Source organism: Epinephelus lanceolatus, chromosome 1 (genome assembly GCF_041903045.1).
Source record: "Epinephelus lanceolatus isolate andai-2023 chromosome 1, ASM4190304v1, whole genome shotgun sequence".
Classification (NCBI taxonomy): Eukaryota; Metazoa; Chordata; class Actinopteri; order Perciformes; family Serranidae; genus Epinephelus; species Epinephelus lanceolatus.
The window spans coordinates 3,812,946-3,836,493 of record NC_135734.1 but is presented as its reverse complement, the minus strand read 5'-3'; the positions used below and the strand labels follow the sequence as shown (position 1 = coordinate 3,836,493).

The window sequence follows — 23,548 nt, the reverse complement described above, 5'->3', positions numbered from 1 at the left end:
GAAACCTGGGGTTGTTCTTGTCTTCTTCTATTAATGCTGAGTAATAGTTTGCTCTGGCATTGCGGAGGCCCCTCTTATAAGTTTTATATAAATATATACTTCATACATTTCTGGAGTGAGCTGTTTCACATTTTGTACCACTTCGTCTTTCCACTAGAGGGAGCTGGAGAGGGTACTAATGCTACAGCATGTTTTATACATTAACATACCCCTCCCTAATAATCTATAAAAACTATGCTACTACTAACATTAGAGAGCATGGCATCATTGTTTTTTTGTTCACCATGTTTCACAAACTCTCTGAGCTTTCACGTAACTCTCTTTCATATATGGAAGCCCATTTCCGCCACTTGATAGAAAAAAAAAAGATCTATTACCTCAAAATAATGAGATACTAAGTCAAAATAATGACTTACTAAGTCAAAAATAATGAGATACTAAGTCAAAATAATGACTTGCTAAGTCAAAAATAATGACTTGCTAAGTCAAAATAATGACTTGCTAAGTCAAAAATAATGACTTGCTAAGTCAAAATAATGAGATACTAAGTCAAAATAATGAGATACTAAGTCCAATAATGAGGTGAATGAGTACAGTTTCAGCCTTTGACAATCCATACTCTTCATCTCTCAGTCACGATGGATAACGTCATTGAGGGATACTAACTCAAAACAATGAGGTCATAACTCATGTACATCGGATATGCCACACACTACACTTTGATGTTATGTATGGGGTATGTTTGGCTAATTAAGTAGTCTACAAATTACAAAATGTGGTAAAATAGTGTTGATTTTAAGTGTTCTGTTTGGCTAAGACATAAAGTTAATTATACAACAGTTAGTTTAAGTTGCACTTAAATAGGTCAATAATATGCTCATCAAATTGTTCGCCACTCCTCCACCAGGTATGAGTTATGTGAGTTACCATATATTTCCAAATAGTCGCCCGGTGACAGATAGCTGTCGGGCACCTAATAGCCGCGGGGGTTTGACCCTATTTTGCGTATTAAACGCCGGTCCGATTAAACACCTGGGCGATTATTTCCTCATTCACTCCTGCTACGGACGGACGGACAGATGGACAGACAGTCAGTCACGTATCTAAAACAGGTAATACATCTGGCTACATCTTTCCCACATCAAATATCCGTGATCGCCTTGACCCGCGTGCGTAAAAGCGCACACAATTCCGTGTCCTCTCACCACGGATGCTGTGATTTGATGGCGGTACTCATTGTAGCTCACTCTTATAAGACCCAATAATAATAATAATAATAACAATAATAATAATAAGTTACTGTGGACCTATATGCCATGCCTTTTAATAAAATTACCAGAAGAGTTTGCTGAAAAACAGGTAATGTCAGCCTGAATTACTCACGTGAGTCCCCAGTGAAAATCTCTGACATGCATGGGGAATACAGCTTCTACAGGCTCACCATAGCTTACTGTCAGGACTCAGGGACCAGAATTCGGGATGGCGGACCGTGGGGATGGCGATATTTCGGCGTGGCGGCCTGTAACTGTTGGTTAAATGGCCTGTTCGGTTGGTATTCGGATAACTGGGGCTTTACTGGTATAATGCAATAGCACCACCCAGCGGTGAAACCCGTGTACACGTGTACACGAAAAAAATGACCCACTAAATGTTTAGAGATTTTTGTACATGAACTCACCCCTATATTATACAGTATTTTTGCACTAAAAAACATACTGGACAGGAACTGTAACCAAATAACGGCCTGGTGCAGGTTGGTGCCAAAAAAAAAAAAAAAGCCTTGAGCAAATAGCCCCTGGTTCTTTTAAACACCTGGGGTCAAAATCGATTTTGTGAAATAAACGCCCGGGCTACTATTTGGAAAAATACGGTATTTATGTGTTGTAAAAGCATTTTGCTCTGCTGCTGTAGACAGCCTGTCTAAATGATGTCTTGAAGCCTGTCTGATTGTATGTGGGGTTTTTTTCTTCATGTCGGCATGTTAAGCTTGTATTTTCAGTCTCTGGAGACACTCCAATAAATTCGCCTATACAGTATTGTACCAAATTGGCCTTTGTTTTACTGTGTTTCATATACCGGACCCCTTGGTTATCTTCTAGCAATGAGCTTGTAATTAATTTATTTTATTTATTTTCTGTGAAGTTAAATAATGATAATTAAACGTCCGCTCGCTGTCCGTGGTGCTGAAGTATGCGCTGAAATAGGTCCAATGTTTTCACTGCTCTCACCACGTCGTGCATTACATGCAGACATGAGGTATTATGAATGTGAGCTTCATGTCCTTTGAAACAGTTTTCAATAGCATAGTATGTACTTCTGACAGGTCAAAGACCAAAGTGAAGTTTTATATAAGTTCATATTTTTGAAACTCCATCATCAGTAGCCCTGTGACATCATGTCATATTGCCATGCCTTAGCTTTTGCTGAAACGACGCCCCTGCCTGGAGGACTGCACAGAAGACTCCTGGCTCTCCTGACGACCACTCATAATTTAATTCAAATGTAATTTTGGGGAAAATATCCATCTTCTTGGTGTAACGCTAGTGTCAGTTTGTGTCAGTGTAGCGAGTGTGACAGTTGGTTAATTAACGGTTGTGTTTATATTTTTAACACCTGTGAGCAGAGTGATTTTACTGTTACAAGTCCCAGTGATGTTATACTCTATATCAGCACTCACGGAATGCTTCTCGTCCAGTCAAATTACTCGGTCGGAACTAACTGTTGTATAATTAACATATGCCTTAGCCAAACAGAACACTTAAAATCAACACTATTTTACTACATTTTGTAATTTGTAGACTACTTAAGTAGCCAAACATACCCCATACGTCACATCATGTGTGGCATATCCGATGTACATGAGTTATTACCTCACTGTTTTAAGTTAGTATCCCTCAATGATATTATCCATCGTGACTGAGAGATGAAGAGTATGGATTGTCGAAGGCTGAAACTGTACTCATTCACCTCATTATTGGACTTGGTATCTCATTATTTTGACTTAGCAAGTCATTATTTTCACTTAGTAAGTCATTATTTTGACTTAGTATCTCATTATTTTCACTTAGTAAGTCATTATTTTGACTTAGTATCTCATTATTTTGAGTTAATAGATCTAATTTTTTTCCATCAAGTGGCGGAAATGGGCTTCCATACTTTCAGGCTAATGAGTACATGAACAAACTTCTCACAGTCTAGGGATGGGTGATATGGCCCTTAAATAATATCACTATTATAATATATAATATATATATAATTCTATATTACACTATATTATTATATTTATAGTATTTTTGGGATAACAATATTCTTGATGATATGACAAATTAGAAAAAAAAAATATTATTTGAAGAAAATAGATTTGCAACGAAATAAATGATATAGTTTTACATGTCAACCTAACAGTTTCCCTTTACATATTCAGTAAAAACTAAACAACTAAAGTAACTCAGAGTGAGATTCAGATTCTGTATACAATATTAACAGTACAACTAAATAAAATCTACCACAAATTACACATTTAAACAGTTCCCAAATACAAAATAAAAAGAAATGTACCCTGGGATCTATATATATATGTCAATCAACAGGCAATGTCCTTCTCTTTAAGCAAAATCCTGAATGATTGAGTTGTTTTTTTTTTGGTTCACATTCTCCTCTAATCATCACGCTGTAACCTGAGACAGGCTGTTATGTTACCATAACCATTGCACATTTCACATATATGTAGTTTTTTGTGAAGCCGCTAGGGTCATGTAGGATTACATTACCAAAGATTTATGACAAAATCACTTGACGAGACCGACTCCCATGTATGCACAGCAAAAGAGGAGAGGGAGAGACGCTGTGCTGCTGCCAGAGGAGTCGTTGAATGAGTTCCCTCTGTGCAGTAAGTTGCTAAAAGAGTCTGAGAAGTCCGAGGCTGTTCATAAAACATTCAGGACGCTACAGTTTATTCTACACTACTGAAGCTGCTCCTCTCGGAACCACCGTGGAGTTAGTAATAATTTGGCTTTCAGCCATGCTTGTTGCCTGCAGATGACATCAATATGTCAGTTGAGATACTGTGACTATCATGATATAAATTTTTCATATTATATTAACAATTATACCCATATTATCGTGTACAAGATGATATGGCATACCCCTACCCCAGTAATACAAACACAAGCTAAACAGCGGTCACTAACAGACCTTTCAGTCTTCCTGGCTGCTTTGGCTCCCGGAGGATGTGCTGTGTTGCTATAGACTGTATGCTTCTGGATTAGCAGCTAACGAGAGTCTGTCTCTTCACAGCTGCGTGTCCTTCATTCAGCAGACATGCCCCAAGCATCTCAAAGGGTCTGCCCAAATGACCTCAACTTAGTAAAGAGTTTATGAAGTCTGTTTATGAAGTCTCATGTAGCTGTCAAAACCACCTTAATGTAAAATAAATAATTAAGCATTCTGTCTTGAATCATGCTATTAATTTTCCCTTAAGAGCAAATGTCCACAGCAACATAAACCACAGCAAATAGAGCTACATGTACAAATAATAACAGATAACAAGATACTAAAAGTATATTAAAGAACAAAATATTCAAAAACAAGGGAAAAGAAATAAAAAATGTAAATGCACTAAATGAATAACTGAATAAATAAATAAGATACCTTCACACAACAGGATCTGTCTGAATGTATTTCATGTGTAATCAGGACATCAGCGTAATCTCATCACCTTTTATATGTGGTGGTGGTTGAGGAACCACATCTTTAACTGACAAAGTAGTAATCTCTCCTGTTTCTTGTGCAGCTCCCTCTGAAGTGTTAGCCATCCGCCAGGAGAACACCAGCCAGAACAGCGTGACTCTGCTCTGGCATGAACCTGACCAGCCCAATGGAGTGATCCTGGAGTACGACATCAAATACTATGAAAAGGTACTCAACTAACTGCTGCATCTGTACCACTCAAGTGGTGTCCTTAAACAGCACAAAACCAAATACTGGAGTCATTTGTTTCAGGGTTGTGTCAACAGATTCCATTTTTTTCCCAAAAAAAGCTAATATGAAACCATCCAGCAGCTTATTAGAGGAAAAGAATGTGACAACAGTCTCTGCTCTACCTGGAGAACATAAGCTCTGTGTCTTCAAAGGGTGGTGACTAAACTGAGCCAAGATATTGTGAATGCAGGGGAGTGGTTGGATAGACTCTGGATAACTTAATCCTAGAAAAAGATCCTGCTGGTAGCTCAGCTAATTGAAAGGAAATGGGGGTCGAGAGAGGGAGAGCAAGAAGGATGATGAGACAGTGTAGATTCCAACTTAGCGAAAGTGACAGTGACAGCAAGCTGCTGGCGGGAGCATAAGCCTTGCGACGAGCTAATTGCTGTGAGTGTGCACGTGAATATGTACATGCAATGGGTGCTTGGGTGAGTAGATGTTTGTGTGTGTGATTATAGAAATTGCAGAGAGAGCAGCTTGGATAAAGGCAGTCTCATAGACAAACAAGAAGGATGTTGGGGGGAGTGCTGAAGGATTAGCTCATCTCTTGTGCTGCTGTCTTAATCTGGCCTTGCTCAGGGGGCGAGACGCCTGTGGGGGGATTTCAAGTGGACAAGTCAGCAATGTGCTTTCTTAAGGTTTCTATACAACTGTGCTAAACAACAATGAGTCACAGCGAGGGTGGCGGCTGCTGCAGCACCACACCAGGATGATAATAAAGACAAAAAATGCTTGTTATTTCTGCACCTGGCACTTCTTCATAGTTAGGTTCTTATCCTTTCTAAGGACACATGAATGATTCACTGATTCTGCTGTTTGGATGCACCTTGCACCTCTTACTATTGTTGAACTCATATTACCTCCACACTTATAAAGTATCCATCAATTAAGTTTGCCAAAGTGCTACAGAAGGCAGACGAAAACAAGGTGAGAATAGCAATGATGATGATGAGGAACTTTATTGTTAATCAAGACTTCCAAAGAAAGAATTCCTTCAAAACAACAAATGCAAGCCCTTTTTAATGGATATGTACATAAAAAATAAAACTTTGCATGGCAGATAGGCCTAATAAGTCTTGAGAATCTACATTTGAACAAACGATGCATCATAAATGAATTACCTGAAAGGACGCATGAAAATAAGATGGAGACTCCTCAAAGTACCTGTCATTTTTCTGATTGAAAGAAGGACATCAGTCGATGTCTGAGGTAATTACCTGCCAGTTACATTTGATTGGCAGACAAGGTTTTATTCATTTATGTAAATAAATAGAAAGACAAAAAAAATAGAAATAGAAAAGGAAATATAGTGAAGATTAGATCGTAAAAAGAGGAGCAGTGTGTTAGTAAAGCTTTTCATGAATGGTAGATCTGCCCTTTTCCACCATTTTTTAAGACAGTGAGCACGGTTACATGCGCACAATAATCAGATAACTGTGAATAATCAGGTAATGGTAATAATCCGATTTGATGCGTTTACATGCACTTCAATAATCTGATAATCAGAAAAACCTGGTTTACATGATTCAGTCCTTCAGCTGGATTTCTCCTCAAGTACATGACATAAAACTCAAACTTCTTGTTACAGTAGGTACTCATATCCTTGAAAAACCTTGAAAAGTATGCAAGTCATATATTTGCAAAATAAAGCACTCATCATGCCAGTTTATATTCTTACAGTACTGTTTGTTTTTATCATTAACAAATACATGTGAGAGCATTCGAATGTGTAGTTTATCAATGTGGAGCCAATTTTACATACTTTGGGTAGATTTGGAGTAAAAGTACTGCAAAGTGCAATATACGAGAGTATTGTATATAAACGTGTCACACAAAGTGCATAACATATAAGTAAGATAAAATAAAAGTGACAATTTAAACACTGAGAATATAAAAATATATTATTTTATGTAAAATCTTTATCTGAAAGGAAACAAAAGCTGTCAGATTAATGTAGTGGAGTAGAAAGTACAATATTTCCCTCTAAAATGTAGTGGAGTGGGAATATAAAATAGCAAAACCCGAAAGAAACCAGATTAAAGGGTATACATGCACCGAATAATCTGACTGCTTAGATAATGGCGTTTATCTGATAAAGTCTATTGGATTATGCTGTTTACATGACCACTTGAATAATCAGGTAACTCCAGAAATCAGATAATGATCGGTTTATTAGTGTGCATGTAAACGCGCTCACTGATGCATTTTTTTCAGTGCATTGTCAGTGAAATAGTGTTATTAAGCCATGTTTAATTGAATCATCTAGACTTTAGGGCACTTCACAGAAACCTCACCGCCCACTAGTGTTTTGGAGGCAACCTGATCTCACAGAAATATGTGAAATGACCACGACCTCTTAACACCGCATTCCGTGGTGGCAGCACGTAATGGGTTGAAATTACGTGCCGGTACCACAGAAACAATGCTAATGTAAAGTCAATTAGGATCCATTGTCGTGGTGGACACACGGATTCCCTGATTCAACAACGTCACGTCAACCTCGTTTTCCTCAATGATATCTTTAACATTCCTGTATACACACAAAAACACAAAAGCATCCTTGATAACTCAACAATATGAAAGGTTAATGTCAAGGCCATAAAATAAAATAAAATAAATGTATTTGCCAGCTTTTGATAGTGTAGGGCTTTAAGAGCATTGTGCTGTGGGCGAATGGGGCACGTCTCACTACTTTTTTGTACTGTCTGCCATCTGTGGGCTTCATTCTATTTCAAATTGCCGCCCATCTGCCGCAACCCAATCCAAACGCCACTATCTCTATTAAGAAAAGTGTGTGTGGGTGTTTGTGTTTTAAGTGTGTGTGTGTGTGTGTGTGTGTGTGTGTGTGTGCATCAAATCTTGTGCCATGGCAATATAAACAGGATGAAGACGGGATTTCCGGACTATTAACAATCAATCAATCAATCAATCTTTATTTATAGAGAACTTTCCATACAATAAAATGTAGCACAAATTGCTTTACATGTTAAAAGCAGAGTCCCCCCATCCCCAGCAGATCCCTCACAGACCCCCTCACCTCCCTCACCCCCATCCCCATGTGATAAAAAATAGAAGAAAAATAAAAATAAATATATAAATAAATAAATAAATAAATAAATAAATAAATAAGAAGAAAAAAATAAGGCTGAGCACAGAAGAACCAGAGAGGAAACACCATCACATGGAGCCATCCGCATCGGGAGGCGGCCGCCGCTCCCGGCAACCCAGCTGCCAGCAGGAACCTGCATCCCGGCCCAGGCAGGGGAAGAGCCCAGCGTCACCGCCAAAAGGCAATGGTCTGAACCCTCCACCCCACCAGGGGAGAGTGGACCCCAGCCAGCGCCACAACAGCCAGAACCAGCGGCTGCCCCCTGGTGCACACGGCTCCCACTGAGGAAACACTGGATTTAAGAACTAAACTATGACAAATGACGTAAAATACCAAAATGTAACATAAAATAAATTAGTTATTAAATAAATTAAAACATCTACAGTAGATAAAAGTAGAGCATGCTAAAAGTAAATACAATAATAAATAGTGTCTAAGTTATCTATTAGGCTACCATTCCACTCTGTAAATAGATTTTAAAATTTCAGTATACTTTTAATATTATTTTTGCTTATTTCATTATTGTTATTATTGGTTTACTTTTTAGTAGTATTGTATTGTCTGAGGATGACTCATTTTAGTAACTATCTACAGTAAAAAAGAAGCAAACAAACAAACAAAAAAATCATTTTATACACTGGGCCTTCTGAAAATGTTCTCTGAAACTACACCTGGCATGGCTTGTGTCCAAAAAATGAAAAAAATCAAAACTTTGTTGTAGAGCTAAACCAAATACATCAATGGAAAGGTCTCATGGTTTCTACATGGCTTCTGCTTTGAAATACTGACCTTTGAACCTTGACCTCGGTGCATGTTTGAAGGCTTATAATTCAGCAACATAAGGGGGTACAGACATAGGACCAACTGTTATAGAGAGCTCTTGACCTCAGCTATCATGTGAGTGTAGTCAACAACTGGGGGTGCTGTCAGATATGGGTAAAATATGGATAAAATTAATTTTCACCCATTTAGAAATTAGATATTTAAAATCTGATTACACAAATGTGTTTACCACCCCCTTAAAGTCCACAGTTCCATGCAGCTTGATACATATCAGCAACATAGTTGTAGTTCTTCTGATTTGCAAAGTAGGGTTCTAAAGAGATTCATAAAAAGATACATCTACTGAATATATTAAATATGTAGTAAAGCCAAACTGGTAATTACACTGCACCTAGATGAACTATGTTAAGAAAAAGTAAGGATGTTGTTTAATTTCATATATTTTAGCTAGTACTCTAGAAACGGCCTTTTTGGGACAGTAGTTTTTTGCGGCTTGTAAAATAGAGTTGTAAAATAGGGTTGTCAAAAGATATATCTACTGAATATATCAAATATCTAGTAAAGCCGAACTAGTAAATACACTGCACCTAGATGAACAATGTTAAGAAAAAGTAAGGATGTTTTTCAATTTCAGATATTTTAGCTAGTAATCTACAAACAGTTTTTGGGATGGTAGATCCTCCAGTTATAGAGTTGTCAAATAGAATCGTTACTTGCTGCCACCACGGAATGCGGTGTTAAGACGTTGAGATCATTTCACGTATTTCTGTGAGATCAGGTTGTTTGGCGGTGTAACTGCAGTGACAGACACACCACCACACAAGTATAAATGCTTGCAACAGTATCAGCCACATGTGTAGGCTACAGCATAAGCTCTGCATAGAGCTGATGCGCAAGTCTAAATCCGCCTGTAGGTGCTTCTGTAGCATTTTGGACAGACCAGTTTCTGCTTGTTACATGTTTACAGTGTCTTTTCACTTCCATTTTCTCAAGAAACTTCGGTTTTGGCACCAAAACTTCTTTAGGCAACAAAACTGTTTGGTTAAGTTAAGAAAGAGATTATGGTTTGGGTTAAAATTAGACTGGGACATGAAACTTGTCTCTTGGGTGAAAGGCCTGTGTTTGTGTAATCTCTCAAGACAGATTCTGCAATTTACAGTGTAGAATCTGTCGGCAGCCCTGTGTGAAAGACGACTACAGAGGCGGGGAGGGCAGGGCTTTGAGTTTGAACGATGCTGCGCTTTAGCCAATCACAATGGAGGGGGCGTGACCGAGACGTGCAGGTGTCCCCAGGAAATGTGTACCTACAGAAACAGCAAGCTCCACGTCCATAGCGACCGCTCCAGCCAAAACGCCATCTCATCAACGTGAAAAAAATGTTTTTTTTCCAGTGGATGTCTTAGTTACAACATGATTGAGCAAACTGGAGTAGTTTCATGTTGTATCCGACAACGGGAGGCTTTTAACAGATGACATCCTGATGTTAGCTTTGCTAACTGTCCCTGTCAGCTGCAGCCACTGATGCTTTCTAGACATCGTGATTTCCCATAACTGAATAAATACCACACATAGCAACAAAAAACTGCTTTGCTAGCTCACTCATGTTGTAACTAAGATATCCGCTGGAAAAATATTTTATTCACGGACCGTTTATTGAGTTATTACCTTATTTTTATACAGTCTATGGTTATTACAGACACCGCTAACGGCTAACGTTAACAGCTAACGGTTAGCCCAGCTAATCTACAATAACCATGTTAATTACAAAACACACAGAAATAGTAACGTTTGTTCAATCATTGTGTTTATAGACTTAACAAACCTCAGATTAGTCTACACGGTGATATAGTGACGTGAAAAATGTGATATATAGCTAAACTCTGCTGGTTTTCTACCCGAAGTATTTGTAAACAACACAGTGATTCCCTGGGGGCACCGCCGGAAGTTAAGGGCGTGAGCGATCGCCGTTAGTTGAAAAACTCCGGGCTGTGCCTCCAGAGGTAAAGGAAGAAAATTTTTTTTTTTTTTTTTTTTACCGATGGATTTCCAGATTGGTGTTTGTGTGACTCATCCACCCCTGAGTCTCATACTGCAGCAGATGGGTTTACCCTGTAGTAAGCTGAAAGCCTGGTGTGTCTTACAGAGGCTAAAGGGTATCAGATGCCGAGGGGTGTGACCAAACATCAGTTACTGAAGACCTGAGAATGAGAACAGACTGGGTAAAAATAAGGAAGAAAATTCTGTCAGTTGTTGTTGAAACATGCAAAGATTTTGTGTGTTAACTTACAGAAAATCTCTAATTGATTATTTGCTCCACAAAAAAACTGTAGTATAAATCTTGTTGAGGAATCCACTACTATTTCCTCAAAAACTAGATAATAGAGTCCACCAGGAATGAGCCCTAAACCCCAGAAATGAGTAAGCATTTAACCACTCACCATTCCCGTCTCAAAGTCAATAGGTTTTTTTAATGGGTTTTTTGTTAGATGCCTGAAATAAGGTCTGTGATTAAGACAGGCCATAAGACACTTAAAGTTTTGTTCTACAACATAAAATAGTAAGTAAATACCCAGCTCATGAACTTTGAAGCTTCTATTTGTCTCAATAAAAGGCAGTTGCGAATGAGTGAATGAGTCAGTGGAATTTCTTGCAATAATGAAAAAATTCTGGCAATCATGTCCGCCTGGCACAAACCACAGTTTGTGCCAGTTTTGTGACAACTGTGAAGTGACAGAATGTCCCACCATCATGGTTCTTATATTGCCAGACTCCAGAGAGTCTCCCCTCTTCATATATGGCAGAATATGTCTACTTCCAACTTGCTATGGTGAGATACATGTAAAAATGTAAGAATTTAGTAACACAGCTTTTTTTTTTCATTGATATAAAAATTTATATAAAATACAGGCACATAGAAGGACATGTAATAATGGCAAATCTGGGTAGCCCAGATTGTCCCGAAAAAAACAAAAAAACAAAAACAAGATATAGCATGTGCATGTAGCCTTTATAATGACTGTGATATGAGCTTATAAGTAAAGGCAGGAAAAATACCCCAAAAAGAACTAGGGCCCAAAGGGTTAATTCTAAAAGCCTAACCAGGTACAGGGATTGCAAATCAGCCATGGTTAGAAACCTATATGCATTGTGTCTTTGTATTGTACATATGAGGCAGTGTCTTAAGCATTTGTCCTTGTCAAATAAACAAGTTAATGCTGAATCCATGCTGAGCTGCGCTGAACACAGCTTCAAAGTCTTGTTATGGTGGTGATGTTGCCTCATGCAACCATGGTGTAGTTTGTTCAGAGCTTAATGTTCAGTTTTTATTGATGGTAATTGCATTTTGGCTTCATAAATCAGAAAAGTTGTGCTCTTTTGTGCAGATTGTCTTGCTGAATAAAATGTGTAAGTATCATAAAATGTTTGTTTGCCACAGAGCTTATTTTGGGCAGTAATCTAAAATCAAATGGAAAAATTCCACAGGCTTTTTGACGAGGGGGCCAGTGCGATGCTAACTTCCACATCTGCCACCAGAAAAACATCTTCCCTGGAGCACTCTTTTAATAATTTGCAGCAAATAATCTTGAATGAAATGCATCCAAATCCAGTAGTTTATTTAAATGAAAACCTGATTCAAAAATGCAATACTCTACCATTTTTTAAGGTGCACAGTGTCTGCTTTCCATATTTTATTCTCTATCGAGCTATTAGGCTTGATTAAAATAAAATTAAAACAACTCAGTGGACAAAAACTGTGGCAAGAAATGTTAAATGGATAGAATTATGAGATAGGGGTGTATTTGTTTCTGCTATTCAAGACAATCGAATGCCTGATGGAGAGGACTTAAATTTGGATTTGTGAGGAGGGTGAGTCCTTGACTACTGGGTGGGGGTTGATGCAAAGATGACAGATATCTCCAAACTTGGATAAATTGAATCATATCTACATGTTTGTAATGTAGGTAAAGCAACTGTTTGAATGGACTATTTGCGGGAAGGAAAGTTCATACACAAAAAAACAACATTGCTAATGTTAATATACATCTATTCAAATAAACTGCCAAAGGCAGAAAATATCTTGTTTTGATTGTTTGAGTTGACTTGATGGTTAAAGAAATGATGACATTCCTCTCCACACTTAAAAGTATGGTTGTGCACTGAAGCACACACATTTAGTTATTTATTTGAACAATTACAGAGGCTGTGTTCAGTTTATTGATACCTGCATGCAGGTAGCAGTGCTACCGCTGTAATGAAAACAGCATAATATTGAGAAATGAAACATATTTTTGCAGAAAAACTGAAAACTCCCTGTATTCTTCCCCTGACATGACAGAGAAAAACATTTAGATTCCTCCCAAAATCGTTTATTGCCAGTTAATGCCAATTTGACATAGTGGCATAACCGTGGAATTACAACTTCCAGGTTGGTCACATGATGCCATTGGGCCTAAAAACGACTTTTCTTTTCTCAATAGACCTAAATTTTGAGAGAGTAAATCAGTGGATATATTGTTTTGAGCATCGCTGACAGACTTTGATCAATCCAATCCAATAACATTTGGAAAGTCTAGGAGAGCGGCACAATTAAATTATTTTATTAGCTGCTCAGCTGGTGGAGGTGTCAGGTGTGCCTGCTCTATGAGTTGACACTCAATTTGAATGATCTGGGTAGTTTCATGTCCAGGAAGTTGAACTTTTTAAGCTTCATGCACCACTGAATAGGACTGAACAGGGGCCCTGCCTCCAACGCTGTATCCAGGTCTCCTTATCAATCAATCAATCAATTTTATTTATAAAGCCCAATATCACAAATCACAATTTGCCTCACAGGGCTTTACAGCATACAACATCCCTCTGTCCTTAGGACCCTCACAGCGGATAAGGAAAAACTCCCCAAAAAAAAACCCTTTAACAGGAGAAAAAACGGTAGAAACCTCAGGAAGAGCAACTGAGGAGGGATCCCTCTTCCAGGACGGACAGACGTGCAATAGATGTCGGACAGAACAGATCAGCATAATAAATTAACAGTAATCCGTATGTCACAATGAGACAGAAAGAGAGCGAGACAGAGACAGAGACAGAGAGAGATGCAGGACAGATGGTAATGACAGTAGCTTACAACAACATTAATGAAAGTAATAATATTATAATTATAGTTCTGGCTACTGTGGTACAATATGTTGAAAGTATATATTAATTTCTGATAGTATACATATGTGACAATAATCATATGTGTATAATAACAGTAGAAGTATGACTAATGATAACAGCAGCAGCAAGAGGCATCTGGCAGGACCACGGCAGCAGCACAACCACACAGGTCACAGTATCCAGGCACCGCTGCAATACAAGTTAACCTGAGAGACAGTGGAGCACAAAGGCTCCGGAGAAGAAGCCGAGTTAGTGACATCCAGAATGGCCGAGTTAGCAAGATGCAGTAATAGAATACGAGAGAGAGAGAGAGAAGGAGAGAAGGTGCCCGGTGTATTATAGGGGGTCCTCCGGAAGACTAGGCCTAAGTCAGCCTAACTAGGGGCTGGTACAAGGCAAGCCTGAGCCAGCCCTAACTATAAGCTTTATCAAAGAGGAAAGTCTTAAGTCTAGTCTTAAATGTGGAGATGGTGTCTGCCTGCCGGACCATAACAGGAAGATGATACCACTGGAGAGGAGCCTGATAGCTGAAGGCTCTGGCTCCTGATCTACTTTTGGAGACTTTAGGGACCACGAGTAACCCTGCATTCTCCGAGCGCAGTGTTCTGGTGGGATAATGTGGCAGTATGAGCTCTCTAAGATATGACGGAGCCTGACCATTTAGAGCTTTATAAGTTAACAGTAGGATTTTAAATTCAGTTCTGGATTTTACAGGGAGCCAGTGCAGAGAAGCTAAAACAGGAGAAATATGATCTCGTTTCTTAGTTCCTGTTAGTACACGTGCTGCTGCATTCTGAATTAGCTGGAGAGAGTTTAAGGACTTACTAGAGCTACCTGATAATAGAGAGTTACAGTAATCCAGCCTTGAGGTAACAAAAGTGTGGACCAATTTTTCTGCATCTTTTCGGGTCAGGATAGGCCTAATTTTCGCAATATTACACAGATGAAAAAATGCAGTCCATGAGGTTTGTTTTAAATGAGAATTAAAAGACAAATCTTGATCAAATGTTACTCCGAGGTTTCTTACGGTAGTGCTAGAGGCCAGAGCAATGCCATCTAGAGAAACTATGTCATCAGATAAAGAGTCTATGAGTTGTCTGGGGCCAAGAACAATAACTTCAGTTTTGTCTGAATTCAACATCAGGAAATTGGAGCTCATCCAGGTTTTTATGTCTTTAAGGCAATTATGAAGTTTAGTTAATTGATTACTTTCTTCTGGCTTCATAGATAAATGCAACTGTGTATCATCCGCATAACAATGGAAATTTACAGAGTGATTTCTAATGATATTACCTAAAGGAAGCATATATAGAGTAAATAGGATTGGTCCAAGCACAGAACCTTGTGGAACTCCAAAACAAACTTTAGTACGTAAGGATGATTCATTATGAACGTGAACAAACTTAAAACGATCAGATAAGATTTAAACCAGCTTAGTGCAGAACCTTTTAGGCCAATTAAGTGTTCCAGTCTCTGTAGCAGAATTTGATGGTCAATAGTGTCAAACGCCGCACTAAGATCTAATAAAACAAGTACAGAGACGAGTCCTTTGTCTGAAGCAATCAGAAGGTCATTTGTAATTTTAACTAGTGCTGTCTCAGTGCTATGATGCACTCTAAATCCTGACTGAAATTCCTCAAATAAATTATTATCATTGAGAAAATCACACAGCTGGTCTGCGACTACTTTCTCAAGGAGCTTTGAAAGAAAGGGAAGATTAGTATGCATAGTTTTGGGAGTATTGTGCGTGGTCCCAGGTATGCATAACCTAACTGGCCTTGGGACTCTGAAAGTACAGCAACAACATCTGTGCTATTAATGGCTGAATCTGTTTCAAAACAAAAATTTTCTTTTTTTTAATTTTTTATTTTTTTATCTTTTGTATTTTATTTATTATTATTTATTTATTTAATTTTATATAAGTTGTGTATCTATTTATTTATTTATTTACTTATTCTGTTCACCATTATTGATTATCCTTTTAGTTTATTTCTTACTCTTGCTTTCTTAATTTGATCGGGATTGCGGGAAGGGATGTGGGTAGGGTATTCTGGATTGGGGATAAAATAGAAAAACTGATGGAAATGCCCCGTATGCCAAATCTGTGTGTATGTAACATTTCACTGCATTTCTTTCAATAAAAAAAAAAAAAGAAAGGGAAGATTAGATATTGGTCTATAGTTGGCTAACACCTCTGGATCCAGGGTGGGCTTTTTTAGTAGAGGTTTAATTACAGCTACCTTAAAAGACTGTGGTACATAGCCTGTTAATAAGGATATATTGATCATATCTAATATATGAGTGTTAACTAAAGGAAAGACCTCCTTAAGTAGCCTAGTTGGGATGGGGTCTAAGAGACATGTTGATGATTTAGATGAAGAAATCACTGCGGTCAATTCTTGAAGAGAAATTATATATATATATATTAGGTCTTACAGCTTATACATCCATTTCATTTTTTTCTTTATTTTTTTGGCTTTTGCCTCTTTATTTGATAGGACATTATTTATCATGAAAGGGCAAGGTAGAGGGGATGACGTGCAGCAAAAGGCAAGGACATTGCCTTTGTATGTGGGATGTCTGCTGTACCCATTGAGCTATTAGGCACCCCACAAATCCAGGTTTAAGTGTAACCAACAAGAAAACTTGGCTATAACAGATTTATTGGGGTCATCGTTTGAGTTGTGAAATGATCAGTCTAGCACATTATTTGCTATAAACTACACTGTAAAATATTTGACATTTACAGTAAATTACTGACTACTAATTGCATTACTTTCACAGTAAATGTGTCATTTTCACAGTAAATTGATGTGAAATGACAGCTGTATACTGTAATCTCACAGTAGTTATACCTGCATATTACTGTGATTTAGCAGCATGCTCCTGGAGGAGATTACTGTATTTCACTGTAACCTCACAGTTAAAGCCCATTACATTAATGTGATATAACAGCATGTTCCTACTAATCCTACTATAGTTTATATCAACTAGTTTATGTACATCTAATTACTGTAATTTAGCAGTATGGTTCTGTAGAATAACTATACTTACCTGCACAAATTTCACAATAAAATTCTGAATTTGGTAAAATATAACAAATAAAAGCCTGTGAGAAGATAATAATTTAATTCATTGTGAAAAATTACAGTTACATATTGTAACTTTCTGTAAATAATGTGCACTGTGTATGTAACGTCAATATGGTGCTTGTGTTTTCATGGAGAAACAAATAGGCCCTCATTTATCAATCAAACAAAACAACAAAAATGTGATAGGGTTCACATGTGATTTATGAAACATACTTATCTCACTGATCACAGTGAAGGAATGATCGGGTGTTAATAAATGTGGCAGCTGAAAACAATTGTAATTTAAATATCCCATGTCAATATATTCTGGGTTTAGAGGCCTCTTCCTTCGAGTTTATAACGCAGAAAGGTGTCATACAGCCAATAAGAGAAACTTCTCTGAGCTACAAATGGAGACGCTGACGTGCCAGGTCCAATTTAACCATCTGGTTCTCGCTGACAAAGTGGCATTAAAGGGAGTCATTAATACACATTATTGACAGAAATCACTGCTGTGGTCAGTCGAACTCCAGCTGAGGTTGGAAAATTTAATTTACACATCCATGTTATGTACTGACCAAATGCCTACATGTATTAATAGTATTATCCTCTATATTAAATACTGTTGGTATTGTTATAATAGCATATTATATACACAGTGTCTGAACCGGACACCAGCAAACATGTAATAACCCATAAGCTGCTAGTATTTAACTAGTTACACTGTTGCAAGGTTTAATTACTTCTTTTTTGATGATAAATGATCTAAACATATTTTGGTTTTGTCAGTGTTGAAACAAAAGATTATAAAGATGTTTTACAGACAGATGTTTTTCCTAGTATGTTTCATAAATGAGGGCTATTGATCTCATGAGCTGATATGCCAATTTCCCTGATTCTGATCTCTAAATGTGGTTGTTTCTGTTACAGGATAATGAAGTGCAGAGTTACTCCACTCTGAAGTCCAAGAACACCAGCGCCCGAGTGTCAGGGCTGAAGCCAGGCACCAAGTACATCTTCCAGGTCCGAGCCAGAACATCAGCAGGCTGCGGACGTTTCAGCCAGAATGTGGAGATCCAGACTGGGAAAGCAGGTGTGTGCTGTTTTGTGTGTGATGGTCTACAAGAAGCAGAAAAACACAAAAACATGTTGTATCATTGACTGTTTGCCTAAAACCTGCTGCCTGCCCTGAGGTACAGGGACCCTTTAGCAGATGTGTGTTTTTTAATACAGCGGAAAAAGTCCAGTAAGAACACAGCTTGTTGTGTTAAAAGACTTGGCACTGAAATCTTCAGCCAGGCCAGACTGCACAACAGGGTTCATGGCTAAAGTGTAAGTGAGGCCAACAACCACCTCAGTCCATCCCTCTGTTCCATTGATCTGCACTTTGTTAGGGGGTCATCCTGTCAACAAAACTGCACCCTTTTCCAGCCACAAACAGCTGTACACAGAGCTGGGGTGGGGTAGAAGTCCTCATGAGCCAGTCCACCTGAGGCAAGTACAACCCTGAAAGTTAGGAATTACTAAATACAATCTTTTATTAGAACATTTTTCTGTCCTAATAGGGGATTTGGCAGAAAACCTGCAGAGAAGACTCTAGGTCTGCAAAGTTAAACTTCCTGCCTGGTTGGAGTCCCAGTGCTGCTTCACTGACTAATAGTCTCCATTCATTCTGCTGCTCACTGGACCCAGACTCTCCTTCACTTGACACTGATTCATTTTCAGACTCTAAAAACAAGAGGACTGCACACATTCCACCACCCTACATGCTGAGTAACCAATAAGTCCTAAAGTTTATGAAAACCAGACTGTCTATGTAGTTGAGGTGTAGCTTGTATTAGTCTTAACAGTAACCTACATTAGTGGTAACCTGATAATCAGACTGAAGTTAGTTTAATTAGTCTGGTGTAGCATTTATGATGAAATACTTAGTTTGTTAATAATATGTATAAAAATAATGTAAACAAATTGTAATATAGTATAAAGTAAATGCAACAATTGCAGTTGGATTAATAGCTATGAACCTGGGTGAAAATTAATGAAACACACAGACTCAGAATTGAATTCACTTGCTGTATTGAAAATAAAATAAAAAATCACTTGTAAGTAAATCAAGGCAAAACATCCAAACAACAAAAGGCCAGATCTACTAAGATCCCAATTTGCGTGTACTAAGTTGCCCGCGCAATCTAGAATTTTGCATGTGGGGCTGAACCGCGGTTTGCGGGTGATTTACTAAGAGTGATTGTGTAAATGACAAGAGGTGCAAACGTGTTGGAGACACACTATTTAAATCAGGGTTTTGCGTGTTTTATGGTTTGCAGCAGGGCGAGTTTGGAGAGAAAACGCAAAGTGAAATTCGACCCTATGGAATTAGAGGTGTTTGTTGGTAGATGAGGCCAGTAAACACTTAAATGAGCTACAGCAAAGAAACCTGACTGTCTCACAAAGGAACGCTATATGGGAAGAAATCTGTGACCAACAGCCAGGGACCGGAGAGGGAGGAGAGGTGCTCACGGCGGGCAAGTTCCACCTGCGTAAAAGGAAACACAAATAATATACTCAACTGTCACGTTTAAGTTTTCTTATATTGGCTATGAATATTCATTTTGTGTAAAATAGGCTATACGATAAAGAACTGTTTAGTTTTGTTTTTTGCCACAATACATGTTGGAGCTATAGCCTAATATATTTTGTGACTGAAACAATGTGTCTTTAATATGATGTTGCGTGGCTTAACATAATTAGACGTTAATGACACTGATTATTTCGTTTGATAATAATAGTTGGAATCTAAAAAGTGATTTCAATCAACCTTTTTTCAATAAATGTTGATTTGCTTAACTTTGCAATGCTCTGCAGTTTATTGGGTCACACTAGCACTCGTATTCTAATCTACAGCATGTTTCAACATGTTTAATCAAGGTGCATTTCTGCTTTACATATTACTGAATGAAAACAGAAAAATAAGTGCATATACCAAACAGCTCACAAGAAGTGACTTAGAATGAGATTGCTGCGTGTCCGCATTCCCGCAGCATTGAGTTGTTGTTCCATACGGGAGGGGGGGCAGGTCGGCGTTCTCCTCCGGCATGGCATTATGCTCCAGCCCTTGTTGCTTGGCAATGTTATGTAGCATGCAGCAGGTCACTACAATCTGGGCCACTTTTTCTGGCCTGTACAGCAGTGCTCCTCCAGTGTGATCCAAACAACGGAACCTCCTCTTCAAGATTCCAAAGGTGCGCTCCACAATATTCCATGTGCGGATATGCGCCTCGTTGTACCTTATCTCTCCGGCAGTGGTCGGGTTGAGAACAGGTGTCAGGAAGAAGGGGTGTATGGTGGTATGCGCTATCACCTTAAAAACATATGAATCAATATGAAACACGCTCTTGTTTTTAATTTAATTAATTTACAAAGGATTTTACAAATTGACTCACCTACAAGCCAGCCATCTCCAAACTTGCCAATCTCGCAACTTGGAAAACAGAAAACTGTTTCTCTGAATAGTTCCAAAATGGCAATGCTGGATAGGCGATATGTTTTAATGATTGTTTCCTCATTCATTCCAAAAATGTTCACACAAGGGTGAAAAATGTGTTCTCTGCATCTTCTTTCATTGTTTCGATGTCTCCTTCTTGCAACAATAATCGCAGCCATGTGTGCGCAATTACGCATACAAACCGTTTGCACCTACCTTTGACACGTGTTAAATATAGATGCAGTTTCTATTTGCAAAATCGCTATCACGTTTGATAAATCACTTTGCGTGTACTAAATTAATATATTTACATTTTCTCCTCCCAGCACATGCACAATTGCGTGTAAACGCCCCATATTGCATCATTCATTGCAGCAAACGTACTAACTGGATGCAGACGCGCTATTTTGCACCTTTAAAAGACACAACCCTTAGTGCGCACTGTTAGTAAATCAGTTTGTACATTTTTTTGCGTGTGCAATGAGTTTGCACACATTTTTATACACGCAAACCTTTAGTAGAGCCGGCCCAAAGTGTTATTTTGTTGTAGTGGTACTACTATCAGTTAATTGTTCAAGTAGCTAATGAAGTTTCTTCAAATTAGCTTGTCAAGTTCCTTTAAGTTAGCTTACTCGTCCATCAATTTATATACATACAATCCTATCAGTTCAAATCAATGAGTTGAACAAAACTAACATTTGTCATACCTCACTCGTGCATAATTAGCACAACCACAGTCAAACATTCAGTAAAATACACTTTGTAGTGATTATTGGTATGGCACTTTGAAAGGGACCGGAGAGGGAGGAAACCTGATGGTTTTGCAATTTTAAAGATAAGATAAGATAAGATATACTTTATTGATCCTCCAGAGGGGAAATTCAAGTATCACAGCAGCACAAAACAAAATCAAAGGACATTAAATAGAATAAGATTAAAGAGAAAAAATGAAAAATAAAAATTAAAGATAATAATAGATAAATAAAAGATAAAATAAAATTGCTACATCAATAAAATTGCTACATCAGATGAATAAAGTGACAGGTGGCAGATAAAGTGTCATTATTGGACAAATGCAAGATAGGTCCATTCAGAGCTAGATGTAGCTAAGACAAACCACTGTTGTACAGTCTGATGGCGGTGGGCACAAAGGAATGTCTGAATCGTTCAGTTCTGCTCCTGGGTGGGATAACCGGCTGGCTGAATGAGCTGCCCATCAGCAACAGCTCGTCGTGCAGGGGGTGAGAAGGGTCCAGGATTGCACAGATTTTGTCCTTCACCCTCCTCTCAGCCACTGTCTCCAGACTGTCTAGGTCCAGTCTCACCACAGAACGGGCTTTCCTCACAAGCTTGTTGAGCCTGTTGACCTCACCAGTCTTAACTCCACCCCACCAGCACACTACAGCAAAGAAGAGTGCACTGGCAACCATAGACTGGTAGAAGGTCTTGAGGAGCCCACTACAGATGCCAAACGATGTGAGTCTCCTCAGGAAGAACATCCTGCTCTGTCCTTTCCTATAGAGGGCATCTGTGTTATGAGTCCAGTCCAGTTTATTGTTGATGTGGACCCCAAGGTACTTGTACGAGTCCACCATCTCCACCTCCTTGCCCTGGATGGTGACTGGGGCAGGTTGCCTCCGGTTCCTCCGGTAGTCCACCACCACCTCCTTAGTCTTGCTGATGTTGAGTTAAAGGTGGTTTCGGTTGCTCCATGCGACAAAGCCCTCAGTCAGTCCTCTGTGCTCCTCCTCGTCATCATGCTGATGCATCTGACTATAGAGGAGTAGTCGGAAAACTTTTGGAGGTGGCAGGAACCAGAATTGAAGCGGAAATCAGAGGTGTAGAGGTCTCAAACCTGTTGAAGAATAAGTTTAGCTCTGTTGCAAATTATGGGCTTCCTTTGACTCCAGGTGTGGCTTTCCCACAGCCTGTCATCGTCATCTCATTCCACACCTCTTTTTTTTTGTTCTGTCCCATCTTGGCCTCAATCTTCTCCTTGTAGCTGTTTTTTGCCTCCCTCAGTCTCCTCTTCAGCTCCTTCTGAACAGCCCTGAGCCCTGGCCGCCAGTTTGTCCGTTTTGTTGGCGAGTGACCTCACATTCCCCATGATAATAGATGTAAATGAAAATGTACTTTATTTATATAGCCCTTTACAACAACCCACAGGTGAACCAAAGTGCTTTACAGAATATAACATACAATTAAAACACAGAATAACAGAATAAAAAAAAATAAAAGAATAAAAGTATTGCCACACTACTGGGTATTAAAGGCCATCCTGAATAAATAAGTTTTAAGTCTTGATTTAAAGAGGCCCAGGTCAGAGATAGCACGCATGTCACAGGGGAGCTTATTCCAGAGCCTGGGTGCAGCAACTGAAAAGGCTCGGTCACCCCAGTGTTTATGCTTAGACCTGGGCACTTCCAACAAAAGTTGGTTGGATGACCTCAAAGCCCTGCCATGCTCACAAACAGTTAAAATCTCAGATAAATAGGATGGGGCAAGGCTTTAAAAACAAACATTAAAAGTTTAAAATAAACTCTAAAATGGACAGGAGGCCAGTGGAGAGAATAGAGGACTGGGGTAATGTGCTCTCGTCTACTAGTGCTAGTTAACAGACGGGCAGCTGCATTTTGAATAAGTTGAAGGCGGCTAAGAGAAGACTGGGAGAGGCCAACGTACAGTGCATTGCAGTAATCTAGTCTGGAGCTAATTAGAGCATGGATAGCTCTCTCCAGGTCGTGACAGCTCAAGAATGATTTTACTTTGGCCAGGAGACGTAACTGATAAAAGCTTGTCTTTACAACATTGTCAATTTGTTTATCAAATTTCAAATAACTGTCAAAGATCACTCCCAGATTTCTGACAGTAGGACTGAACGATGAAGACAAGGCGCCAAAGCCAGTCGTCACAGTATCCTCAAACACAATGCACTCTGTTTTGTCTTCATTTAAATGCAGAAAGTTTTGG

At 38.7% G+C, this 23,548-nt stretch overlaps 1 protein-coding gene across 5 annotated transcripts in view; it reads left to right on the top strand.

Annotated features, from left to right (window-relative positions):
* epha8 (eph receptor A8) overlaps window positions 1–23,548 on the top strand; it is a 343,102-nt gene that overhangs the window by 263,211 nt on the left and 56,343 nt on the right. For all 5 annotated transcript variants that reach the window (XM_033632678.2, XM_078169183.1, XM_033632677.2 and 2 more), the window contains exons 9-10: window positions 4,793–4,917; window positions 18,028–18,190. In XM_033632678.2, the coding sequence (XP_033488569.2) occupies window positions 4,793–4,917; window positions 18,028–18,190 (288 nt within the window). The remainder of the gene's footprint in view (window positions 1–4,792; window positions 4,918–18,027; window positions 18,191–23,548) is intronic.